The sequence below is a fragment of the Talpa occidentalis genome, unplaced genomic scaffold (genome assembly GCF_014898055.3).
Source record: "Talpa occidentalis isolate TD23 unplaced genomic scaffold, MPIMG_talOcc4v2.1 talOcc4.3, whole genome shotgun sequence".
NCBI classification, from domain to species: Eukaryota; Metazoa; Chordata; class Mammalia; order Eulipotyphla; family Talpidae; genus Talpa; species Talpa occidentalis.
In genome coordinates, this window is record NW_023603184.1 from 43,321,341 (window position 1) to 43,333,352 (window position 12,012).

Below are 12,012 nucleotides of genomic sequence, written 5' to 3' on the forward strand. Positions count from 1 at the left end.
CAGTCTTAGCTCAGCTGAATCCCATCTACCTATGCCCACACCCTATTCCAGGTGCCTGCCATCAGGCATGCATTCAGGACAAGGATCCATCATCTATCTTGATGGCAGAAGGGCAGAAAAGCCTGACATTTTCCTTACTCTATACCTGTATTTTTTTTAAAGATTTATTTATTTATGCGTATGTAGGGTAAAGAAAATATCAGGCTTTTCTGCCCTTCCACCATCAGGATAGATGATGGATCCTTGTCCTGAATGCATGCCTGATGGCGGGCACCTGGAATAGGGTGTGGGCATAGGTAGATGGGATTCAGCTGAGCTAAGACTGTGCTTTTTAAGGGCGGCGTCACGGGGGGACGCCAGCAGCAGCAGCAGCAGCAGGCAGCGGCAGCGGCAGCGGCAGCAGCAGCGGCAGCAGCGGCAGCAGCGGCAGCAGCAGCAGCAGCAGCAGCAGAAGAAGCAGCAGCAGTAGAAGCCGAAGCAGAAGCCGAAAGAGAAGCTGAGAAGCAGCAGAATGAACGCTAGAGAGCCCAGATAGAGTGAAGACTTGCTGGGGGCTGGGAGGCCTGCCAGCCTCCCAGCCCCCCAGCCAGCACCCCTGCCTGCCATATGCCTGGTGAACCCCAAATAAAAAACCTGCAAAACTACTGAGGACTCTGGCTCCTCCTTTACCCGGTCTGCATGGGATCAGAAAACCTGCACTGTGCCCGTTCCGTCCCTTACAGCGTACAAGAGCTGGGGTGCAGGCCAGAGATGCGGAGGGAGGGGGTGAGAGGATTCACCAGAGACAGAGTGGGGAGCAGAACAGGCAAATCTACTGAAATACACTGCTAAGGGGAGCAGCGGGCATGACAGGAGAGGTCTGCTATGCCATGTGGGCCACCTCCCTGGCCGGAGATTGAACTCGTGCTGCAGTGGCTATGGATAGCTTCATAGTGCTGCATCTTAGCCCCTTGTGCCACCAGGGAGGCCCCTATAATCCTGTCTTTCCTTGGAAGTGAGACTCAAATCCTCCAGGAGCTTCCTCAGATCCCCTCTGCCAACTCCGTTGTCCTGTCAGCCCTCTCCTCCCAGACAGTCCAGGGTCTGAGGACCTGCTAGAGAGCTCAGTGCTCAGGAATTTGTCTCTGTCATTCAGGTGGATTTTGATCTAGTCAAAAAGATGATGATCCCTGGAGCAAGCAGCAGGCTTTTTCCTTCTCTACCCCCATCTGCCCCAATCCCTGCATGGGAGGCACACAGGACTCAGAGTCGGCCTGGAGGTGCACCCGGCCTGGCAAGGCAGATGGCTTTCAGAGAAATGAGGGCTATGCTTGTTCTACATGCAGATATGTGGCAATGAATGGGAATTAAGTGACTGAAGCATTTTTGAGGTATTTGGAGCCAGGGTGCCTTGCTTTTGAGCATAGGGTCACTGGTTACCCCTACTCATCTAGCCTCCTTTCCCAGCACTTTCTCACCGTCCCCTGAGCAAGAACCCCTGACTTCTGGACTGAGTTCTCAGAAGCTGAGTCAGAGGTGTGAATGCAACTCCGCTCACATTTCCTGGCTGGAGGAGGCCTTCTTTGCTTGGCCTGTCTTCTCACCTGGTATCACGTGGCTAGCACAAAACTAGCAAATGACAAGCCACAGCCAGCCAGGCCTGGAAAGGGATGATGTGTCCTGATTTTGAGCGAAGAGTAAGTAGGTGGCCAACTCTATTATTCCCACCTAAAGTTAATAATTAAAGTCCTTGTGAAGGCAAAAGGACAGATTAATTAATATATTAATTAATACATCCATCCAACATTTAGTGTTGGATCTTCTATGTGCTAGGCTGTTGAGTTAGATATTTGGGATGAACAGATATAGGACCTCTAATCTCTGCTCTCAGCTAAGGTTATTTAGCAACTTGCAGGAGGCAGCCCGAGAGTCTGGATAACTGGGGTCTCTCTGACTTATTGGCCAAATGAGTCCTATTACGTCTCAGAGTCTCATTTTCCTCACGTGTAAAATTGGGGGTTGCAAGCCCTAGGCGGTCTCACAAATCCAAGAGGCTCAAACAGAAGGATAAGTCAAAAGTGCATAGTAAATTATAAAGTGCTATAAACCAGCTGTTCATTGCTTCTCAAGGCAGGCAGTGAGTGGCCAACCTAAGAGTCATTCTCTGCCCATTCTCCCACGCTAACCACACCCAGTGTTTTCAGGGGAGGCAGTACATGCAACTCCAGATAATAAATCAAGACTGGCTAAAAAGAATCAAGGCAGGTTTGCTTCCTCTCACCAGACACTTCCTTTCCTGGCCTCCCTTGCAGCTAATAGTAACCATGTGACCCAGTTATGAAGCATTATGGTCTTACGTGGAACATATTGGGAGCAAAGAAGGAGGCCCAGGCCAGAGTAGGAGTAGCTTAGAGGTCAGAAAAAACGGAGAGGACTAGACCTGCACCCACTTGTCTCTGTTTCACAGGAGCAAATCTCATCTGCACTTCTGTCCCAACGACTGGGTCAGGCCTCCTCTCTGACCCTTCATAGCTCAATCAACATGAAATAATCATATTGAACTTGTGTGTTCACTGAACAAGGCCATATCTTGCCCCATTTAGTTCTATCACAAGGTCTTATTTTATAAGTGAGGAAGGGCAAAGAGATAATGTGACTCAACTTGCAGTGCTACAAACTGGAGTAAATGACAAGTCAGATCTTCTTCAAGGTCTAGGCCATTGCTGTCCTATATGGTGGCCAGTAGCCACAGGTAGCTAGTTACACATATTTATAACGAACAATTATTCAGTCTCTCAATTACACATTTCAGAAAATAAAAGAGCCACATGTGGATAATGTATACTCTATTGAGCAGTGTAAAGACATTTCCATTTGGGTAGAGAGTTCTATAGATAGCATAGATCCAGAAGCTTGGGATAGTCAGGGAATAATTTATAGATATTTCTGTGCGCAGGTCTGCACAATGACTCGAACGAGCATGGGGTCTAGGGCCAGGTAGCTGGAGTGTCTGGACTGAGGAGAGAGGAAGAAGGCACAAGAACACTCTAGATGCCTAAGATGAGCTGATCACTATGCTTTGTATCTGTTGGCTTGTGTTTTCCCTCCTACAAATGATGCCAGTTCCATTTATTAATCTCATGTGACAAAAACAAAACAAAACAAAACAAAACAAAACAAAAAACCAAAACTCAGGAATGTGAAATAGTGGTCAAGCTCACAAACCTTAGAAATGGCGGTGCTGTCATATAGGCCCAGCTCTGACTCCAAACATAGAGTCATGCGCCATCCTCTCTCCTCCAAGGATGCCAGCTTTGGACGGATCTCCTCCCCTCACCCTTTTCTGAAGGGGCTCTGAAAGGAAGAAATGACTCTTTCCAGCAAGGGGGGCCAGATTCCAGAGGGGTGGGGAGCGTTGTCCATGCAGAACCCAAGGGAGGTAGCCCTCCCTTCAGGATTGTCTCCCGAGCCTGGGAGGCCAGGTCATAGGGCATACTCATTCTTTCCTGGGCCTCCCCTTCCAGATTAGGCTGTTGCTATCAGAGGCCTCCATAAATCAGGCTCCAGCCATCCCTGGAGACTCCAGACCTGGGAGGAGGAGCCCCTGCTGTAAGAAGATCAAGTCACTCAGTCTCTTCCAGGAGAGCATGCAGAAGCTTCAAAGGCCAGGGCCTGATTTACAAGGCTGCTAGTGGCTCCAGGCTGTCCCAGATCAGCGCCTGCACCAGCTCCAAGCTGTGCTTTAGTCCAGGGATGGGTCAAAGGATATGAGACCAGAGCCAGCATGGGGCCAGATCGATTCCTCTCTCCTGCAAGATGACTTGCAGGCAGCCCTGCCTGGCAGGAGGCGTGTCCCTCTCCAAGCTCTTGGGTCAGCCTGGGCATTTTCAGGCTTGCCTGATAGGGGATGGGAGAGAGGGTGAAGAAGCAGGGCCAGGCCACTCTTGGGAATGGGGTCCAGGAAGCTGCCCCATACCTGGTCCTTCAAGGGGTGGCCTTTCCCTAGGCAGAAACAGAAACTCAGAGTCAAGAGATGGGGCTAGGCAGTAAGCAGGATTCGAACCCAGGTCTGAAGCTTGAACCTCTGCATCTTATACTCTGCCTCCTTATGCAGCATCCCTTCCTCAGCAAGTCTTTCTTGACCAACAGAAACAAAACTTATAACTTATGCGTTTGATAGGAAGTATACATTCGCTTGCAATCTTCCAAATGCCTTCAGAAGTTTGAATGGGTGCTGAGAGGGCACCGTCTTATCCAGTCCTGGGAAGTTATAAACAAAGATGGGTTCCCTTGACAGGAAGACATCCAGGCCTGCAGCCTGCCAGGGGGGCCATGGACCTCTTGCATCTTGAGGCCTCTTCCAGTTTGAGCCCCTACACTGACTAGGTCTCCCTACTGCCCAAGAAGCCATAACTTCCCTGTTATCAGCAATTATCATACTCACCACTCAAAAACACACACCCAAGAGATACCAGGACACCCATTATTACAATTTCTTTCCTTAATCTGGCAAAATGTATTTTTATTAGATTTGCAGAAATTGGGAGGGATTAATACCCCACAGCTAATAAACAGAAGAGCTAGGGCTCAAGTTGCTGAGTTGCTTCTAACCTCCTCTTCCCCACTCCCCACGCCACACCTCCATAACATATTGCAGCATCTAGCCTGGAGCCACGGGCCAGCCTGGGTTAAGGCAGTGAGGGTCTATGCCTTGTGATTGGCCTCTCAGTTTCTCCGATTTAGGGTGACTCCCTCACATCAGGGCAATGATGCAGGCAGTCCAGGTTACAAGTGTGGATTCTAGAATCAGAGCCTGGGCCTGGACGCCAGCACTTCTTACCAGCTGTGACTTTCCACAAGTAACTTCTCTCTGGTTATCAGTTGCCTATTCTGCAAGGTGTGGAAAATGCCTTCTCACTCAGGGTCCCACCATGATGGGGATCCCCGGAGAGAACCCAGCATCGTGCTGGCTCATGTTAAGGAGTTGATGAATGTTCTCTGTCACCACTGCCCTGTTTCCCCTGGTGCACAGCATGTGGCTGACCCTGAGCCCCTGGTCAATGAAGAAATGGCTGTTGACTCAACAAGGGGATGATTCAGGATGATGTATTGCCAAAGTATAGGATAAAACTGCTGATGCCATTGTTCTGGGGGAGATTTCCAGATGGAGCTCATCAGCGCAGACACTCAGTTCAATGCTGAGGCCCCTGGAGAGTTCCCCTCCACCTCCTGCAGTTTGCAGCTCCCTGGCCTACAAGGCCTACCCAAAGCAGGAAAGTGCCAATTTTTCCCCTTCCCCTGGTGTGCTTTGGACCTCCCCTGTGCTGTGGCTTCAGGGCAGCAAAGCAGCTGTCTGGAAGGCGCCCAGGGCAGCGATTCCCTGGGACATGCACTGCACCACCCCCAGGACCAGGATGCCAGAACTAACTCAGCCAAACATATGGACCCTCAGCCCAAGAAAATCAACAGCTGGGCCACTGGCTGACTTTTCTTCTGTTCTTTGGAATATTCTGGAAAGGAGAAGGCATAGTCTCTGCAACTTGTAGAAAATTTCCCAGGGTATCCCACCCTCTTAGGAAACAATTTGTTCCTTTCTCACACATTTAAAACCCTTTTCTTGGAAGGCCGATTCTGGTGTGGATGAATGCCCACGCACATGTGCACATACACACTTTTAATTTGTGCCTGTGCATGATTCAATAAAATTGCACTGACAAATCTAACAATAGCAATAACTAACATTTGTGTAGTATGTGCTAAGCAAAAAGGAGTGATTATAGTCTTCTCCTACAGCCCTCACCACAACCCTTGTGAGTGGTGCTCTGTGTACCCATTTTGCAGATGAGGAAACAGAGGCAAGCTGGCTTCTGGAGAACAGGCGGTCAGCCAGTGGCACAGATATCTGAAGACTCTGGCTTCTAGGATTTCATTTCCTCCCCTGTGCCAACCTCTCCCCTTGTGCTGAAGGAGTCAGCTCTTAGGACTTGTTTCTTTGCCACAGGGATGTTTTCTTTTCGTTGACATGTAAAGCTGATAAGGAGAAGTTATTTTTTTACCGCTGGAGTCCATGACCCTGGAGGCTCAGCAGGAGCCCAAAATTGCGCCTATGCTTTCTAACACGAATTACCCACTAACTTTCCAGGGCAACCCAGCCTTGCCAGGTGTCCCCCGCTCTAGGCCGGGGGCCCGGGAACCCAGCCTGAATGTTCAGCTTACTTCCTCCAGCATAGACATTTGGATACTGAAATTTCCCACATTTTCACCACACAAAAGCCAGGTTGCATTTCTGTCCTCTTCAAAATATGCCAAAGGAATTTCCTGCTCCTTCTGAACTTTCTCCAAAAGTGAAGAGAAAGAGTGAACACTATTTTGCCCTGGAAGCTCAGAATAGAAACAGCAACACACAGGGTGGCACTGCCAAGACGCTAGGGAATAGTGAACATCGAATCTGTCTCAACAGCCTTTGGCAGCCTCAGGCAGAGTAGATGGTATTTCTCAGCCCAAACTCCTTGACGGGTTTACATTCACATGTTTCTATTTCTTTAAGACCAAAATCTGAAACAGGTAAGAAACCTTCATAAAATCCTGAATTCTGACTTAACAAACCGAACAAATCACAAGCAAATAAAACAGAACAAGACAAATATTTAGTGAAACAAAGACACTGGTCCGAGCTACTAATCCAGTAGCAATGGATCCCAAAGGGAGAAAGGGGAGCTTTGATCCCCCAACTGGTAAATCCTGCACGGAATGAAGCATGTCTGTAAAGGTACATGGATTATTCTTAACTCACAGAGTTGTCTGTCCCCGGGATTGCCTGCCGTGCGGGTCTCGACTGCCCAGACCCTTGTGTCTGCGCCTTCAAAAGCCTCCACGCAGGTCTCCTGGGTGTCCCCCGCCCCGGCACAGCGCTTGGTGAGAATCATCTTTCTTTCACAAACACTGTTTGCTCACATCATTCCTGCTCTGCTTATCTCTCCAAGCCTCTCTCCTCCTGCCCCCGAGATGAGACCCTACTCCCAGCCCCTGGCTCCTGGCAGCCTCCTCCCCCACTCTGTTCATCACTCTCCAGGAATTTGCTTCAAGCAAGGCACCTGGCTGTGTGCTGTCTTCCTCTCAGCATAGTCAGAGAACCTCCAGGTAGGAGGCAGGGGCTCCAGCTGTCATCTACTCCCAAGCCCAGCCCTGGGTGCACACACTCAGCCTAAAAGCAAGCTGGAGGAATCCTCCAGAACTTGCTTCCATCCTTACAGTAACGTGTTCACTCACTCCCATAAGAAAAAGGGGAAAAGAAACCTACCTCGCAGACCCAGGACCTACATTGCAGACCTACATTCACCCCATCTCCCCCAGTTCCAGCAGGACCAGGCTGGGCAAGTAGAGGGCCCTCTTGGGGACTCCCACCCTCCACCTACAAAATATGGCCAACAGGCCTACCTCATAGCCATCAACAACGTCGTGAACGTCTTCACCATCTGTGGATCATTTCAGCGTGAAAAGAAGATGGTGTTGTAGCTGGATAGAAGTGACTTTACAAACTGTTTATTTACTACCAAGCAAGCATTTTTCCTGCTGAGCTGAGATCTTCTTTCTGGTAACTCAGCCTGTAGCCACAGTTACCCGAGATACACAGGGATCTTCTAATCTTGCCATCAGGACCTCTGAGCCTGACTGGGTACCCTCCTGACTGGGTATCCTCATTCCTAAGTCATTCCCAGGCTGGGCTTCTCTGTTTTGTTTCTGGCACCACCTGGCTTTCCTTCCTGGAGGGGGAAGCCTTTGAGGGAGTGCTGCTGGGATTTCTCTCACTGGGATATAACTTTTTTTTTTTTTTTTTTTTTTTTTTTTTGCACCAGCCCTTCTCTCCTTTGCAAGCCTTCTCTGTCCACAGGTCACACTCATTTTCTGCCCTATCCAGTACCATGAATTTAAAGTCTGTGGACACTTAAGTAAGAGAAGTTACCCTCTGTGTGTGACCTGGACCAGTCATTACCCATCCCATAGGCACTTGCTTCCTTGGGGTTGAAACCAAGAGGAAGCTATGTCTTCACTGAACTTTACTGGAACTACTTACATGCATATTTTCGCCAATTGGATTTAACCTTGCACCTTCCTCACTTTTCTCTAACTTTTCAGCAGAACTCAGGATTACATAGAAAGGATCTGGCTGACATCTTGTGCATCTGCATGCTCATTAAGGCTGGATCTGGGTCATTGGAGACCTTTTAGTAATCCTCATGTGGAACCCACACTGGTAATAGCGACTGTTGCTTCCCACATACCTGACAAGTACACAGACAGCCCTGCTGCTGCTACTTGGCTCTCGTCAACCTGCACCTTGTAGCTGCCTAATGAGCACATGTGCTGCTACCCTACGGATATGCATAGGCTTTAATTTTATGTGTTTATTTGTTACTGTCAAATTTGGTTTGTTTATTTTTATTATCATAGAAGTACCATTATTTTACACCCTTGCTAGCATTTTGACGGTATAAGATTTCCCCCCTCGGGTGTAGTCACCATAGAATTCTCACCACCAAATCACCCACAGTCCCCCACCATAGTCCATGGCGATCCCCTTCCCCCACCCTATCCCACAGGGGTTGTAATGACTGCAGAGCTTGGTCTTGTATTTGTGTGGTCATTTATTGCCCCACATTCGAGGAGATGTTGTTCTTAGCAGTTTAGTAGCAGTAAAGGGTGGTCTGGTTGAACACTCTTTCATACCAGGACTGTTACAGCCTCTTTAGCAATCTTGGCTTGGTGCTTTCAGACGGAGCAGGGAACACCACCACCTACATTCCTCGCCTTTCTAGACACCAGTTTCCTTGGCTGTTGAATGGGCATGAGAGTTTTTGTGAGTGATATTTAAAATCAGAGCATTTCTGTAAACGTCAAATGATATAACAGTCATAACTTCCTTAGAACAGCATCATTTTTATAGTAAGTAAGCAATTTATTCCGCTCTTTTTTAAATTTTGTCAAAAGCCCAGTACCCTGAGCTCCCTGCCCCTCCTACACATCACTGACATCTAGTGGCACATGCAGGTAACTACAGGAGTGAGTACCCAAAGCTCCAGACCCTCAGTGCCTAGCAACTTCATTTTGGGGATCGCGGTTTGTATGACCCAAGTCTGTAGAATCTTCCTCAGCTTTTCCAAGCACTTCCATATATATATACATATATGTATATATATGTATATAATCTATATATAATCTAATTATATATGTAATATATAATATATACAAATATAATATATATATATTCCTACTCTAACCTTTAAAAGTGAGTAGATTAGTATTAGGATGAAAGATTAGTGGCAGGATGAAGGAAAAGTCAGAGCTAGTGGACGAGCAGGGAGAAGACTTGCCTTAGACAGTAAATACCTCTAGGTCAGGAAATTTGTCTCATTTCCTACCACATACCTGTACCTATGACTCTACTAGAAACATAATACATGCTTAGTAAATAGAACAAATGACAGTTTCAGGAATCCCCAATTGGTGAAAGACTGTTGAGAAATTCACATGGTGATGAGGGCTGTTCTGGAGACCCAGCCAAAACACCACTCCAGGAGCCAGTGAGAAGGGAAGCCCACCTGGTGTTGGCAAGCTGTGTTCCTCCCTGTGCCGAACACCCCACTTTCCTAAATTGGAAAACCATCCACTTTACTATTCCATGCCCCTCCTCCCCTCTCCCCCACCCCACCCTCCCTATAAAAAGGTCATGCCAGACCCGTGTTGGGCAAGGAACAAGGACTGAGGTGCAAGAGATCTGTGGGCTGTGGCTGGGGAAATATTTTCAGGGAGAGGGTTGAGAGGTGGTTCAGGAATATGTTCTGCGCTGAGTGATAATGTCCTCCCCAAATTCTTGTGTTGAAATCTAATCCCCTATGTGGTGATGGTTTTGAGGTGATTAGGACAGGAGGGTAGGACCCTCAGGAAGGGGAGTAGTGCTTTTATGAAAGACACCCCTTCTAGCATACAAGGTTTTTCTGAGAAGATGGAGCCTATGAACCTGGAAGAGAGCTTGCACCAGATACTGGACCAAGGGCCAGCACCTTTGGACTTCCGGCCTCGAGAAGAACTGTGAGGAATAAATTTTTGTTGTTTATGAGACATCTACTCTATGGTATTTTTCTACAGCAATCCAAATGGATTGAGACAGACTATAAAGCAAGAGAATAAATGCAAGGGAGCAGTTCAGGCATGAGGGCATGGGAGGGGGCCTCGCAGAGTCAGAAGGCAGTATCATGCTTTGTTTTATAAACTAACCGGGAGAGACATGAAAGTTTGCTATTATTCTTTAAACCATACACATTGGTTATCAATACTGTTTACTCCATATGGCAATTTTTAATAATAAATATTTTCAAAGACACAGGAGAAACTGCTATCTATAAATGCAGTGGTGGGGGCAGAAAAGAAAAGGCCCATTTTAAGTTCTGCTGTGGGTTTGGTGTTTCTTGCAACATCTAAAAAATGCAAGAGGAAGGCTTGAGTTATTCTGAAATAACTGGATGCGTCCTGACCTCAACTCCTCTAGGGCTGGTGACAGAGTCATGCTTTATACTCCCTACACCGACTTGACTTGAAGACCCACCAACAAGGTGGAGAGGCTCCTGATCAATGGATCACAGAATTCCAGAAACAGCTGCGTTCCAGAAAGGGCATGGGTGGAGGGGCTGTGGCGGAAGTGGGTGGTAATCCTGAACAGGTGCCTCACCTTCTCTGGCCTCTTCGTATTTGCATGAGAACATGCAAATGGAGGTGTTTTATAAACAGAAAAACATGGTGTAACTGTAGGATAACTATTACCATAACTACTTCTGGCAGAAAAGTACTCTAGTGTTTGCTTCGGCAGCACATATACTAAAATTGGAACGATACAGAGAAGATTAGCATGGCCCCTGTGCAAGGATGACACGCAAATTCGTGAAGCGTTCTATATTTTTCAAATGTTGGCGAGGATGTGGAGAAAAAGGAACTCTTGTGCACTGTTGGTGGGAGTGCAAACTGGTCCAACCACTATGGAGAGCTGTGTGGAGATTTCTGGACCTACTAAACATAGAGCTTCCATATGATCCAGCAATTCCACTCCTAGGTATTTACCCAAAGGACACAGAAACATCAATTCCAAAGAGCACCTGCACTCCTATGTTTATAGCAGCACTGTTTACAATAGCTAAGCTTTGGAAACAACCCAAATGCCCAAAAATAGATGACTGGATCAAGAAGATGTGGTACATATATACCATGGAATATTACTCAGCATTCAAAAAAGATAAACACATGCAATTTGCAGCAACATGGATGGCACTGGAAGGGATCATGCTCAGCGAAATAAGCCAAAAAGAAAAAGAAAAATACCGGATGGTCTCACTCATAGCAGGAATCTAGAAAACTTAAATAAGGGACCAGGAAAATGAATATAAGAAAGTGAAAATCAAAATCAACAAAAAACTATGAACCAGAGACACTTTTTGGGGGGTGGGGGGCGGGAGGGGAAGGATTGGGGTCAGAATGGGGCGTTTGCAATTGTATGGGGGAATATAAAAATAAAATTTAATATTAAAAAAAAAAAGAAAAGTACTCTAAAATTGACATAAAGTGTCCCCCAAATGTGAGGCATTTGTGTTATGACTGGGCATAACTTTCAGCCAAGGTTTTCTGGCACGGAATCAAGTTCTCATACCACTCCAGCCAAAACAGGTGGAAAGTACACTTAGCAGCTGTCTTCTAGTTCTACAAGATTTATGATGAGAGGCAGTATAGCGCCATGGCTACAAACTGGACTCCGGGGCCAGACTCCATGGGTTCGAATCCTGGTCCCACCACTTATTATCTTGGATAAAGTATGACCTTGGGCAAGTTACTTTATCTCTCTATGACTCGGTGGTTCTCTTTGGGGTAAATGTGGGGGAGAATAATAGCTACTTGAAGGAGTTCTGAGGATTATATGACACAGAGTCCATTTTCTGAGGTGAAAAATTAAACAGCAGAAATGAGCAACAAAAGGGGCAGTTATCAATT

General features: G+C 47.1%; 1 protein-coding gene and 1 non-coding gene across 2 annotated transcripts in view; one reads left to right on the plus strand and one right to left on the minus strand.

Annotated features, from left to right (window-relative positions):
- The window catches only part of TENM4 (teneurin transmembrane protein 4), a 451,821-nt gene extending 443,373 nt beyond the window's left edge, over positions 1 to 8,448 (minus strand). The window contains 1 exon segment of the mRNA XM_037523044.2: positions 6,773 to 8,448. Within this exon segment, the coding sequence (XP_037378941.1) occupies positions 6,773 to 6,905 (133 nt within the window). The 5' untranslated portion in view covers positions 6,906 to 8,448.
- A 2,379-nt stretch (positions 8,449 to 10,827) lies between these two features.
- Positions 10,828 to 10,934, plus strand: LOC119256373 (U6 spliceosomal RNA). Its single transcript, XR_005127714.1, has one exon. It is a non-coding gene; the product is annotated as a U6 spliceosomal RNA (small nuclear RNA).
- The last annotated feature ends 1,078 nt before the right edge of the window (positions 10,935 to 12,012 follow it).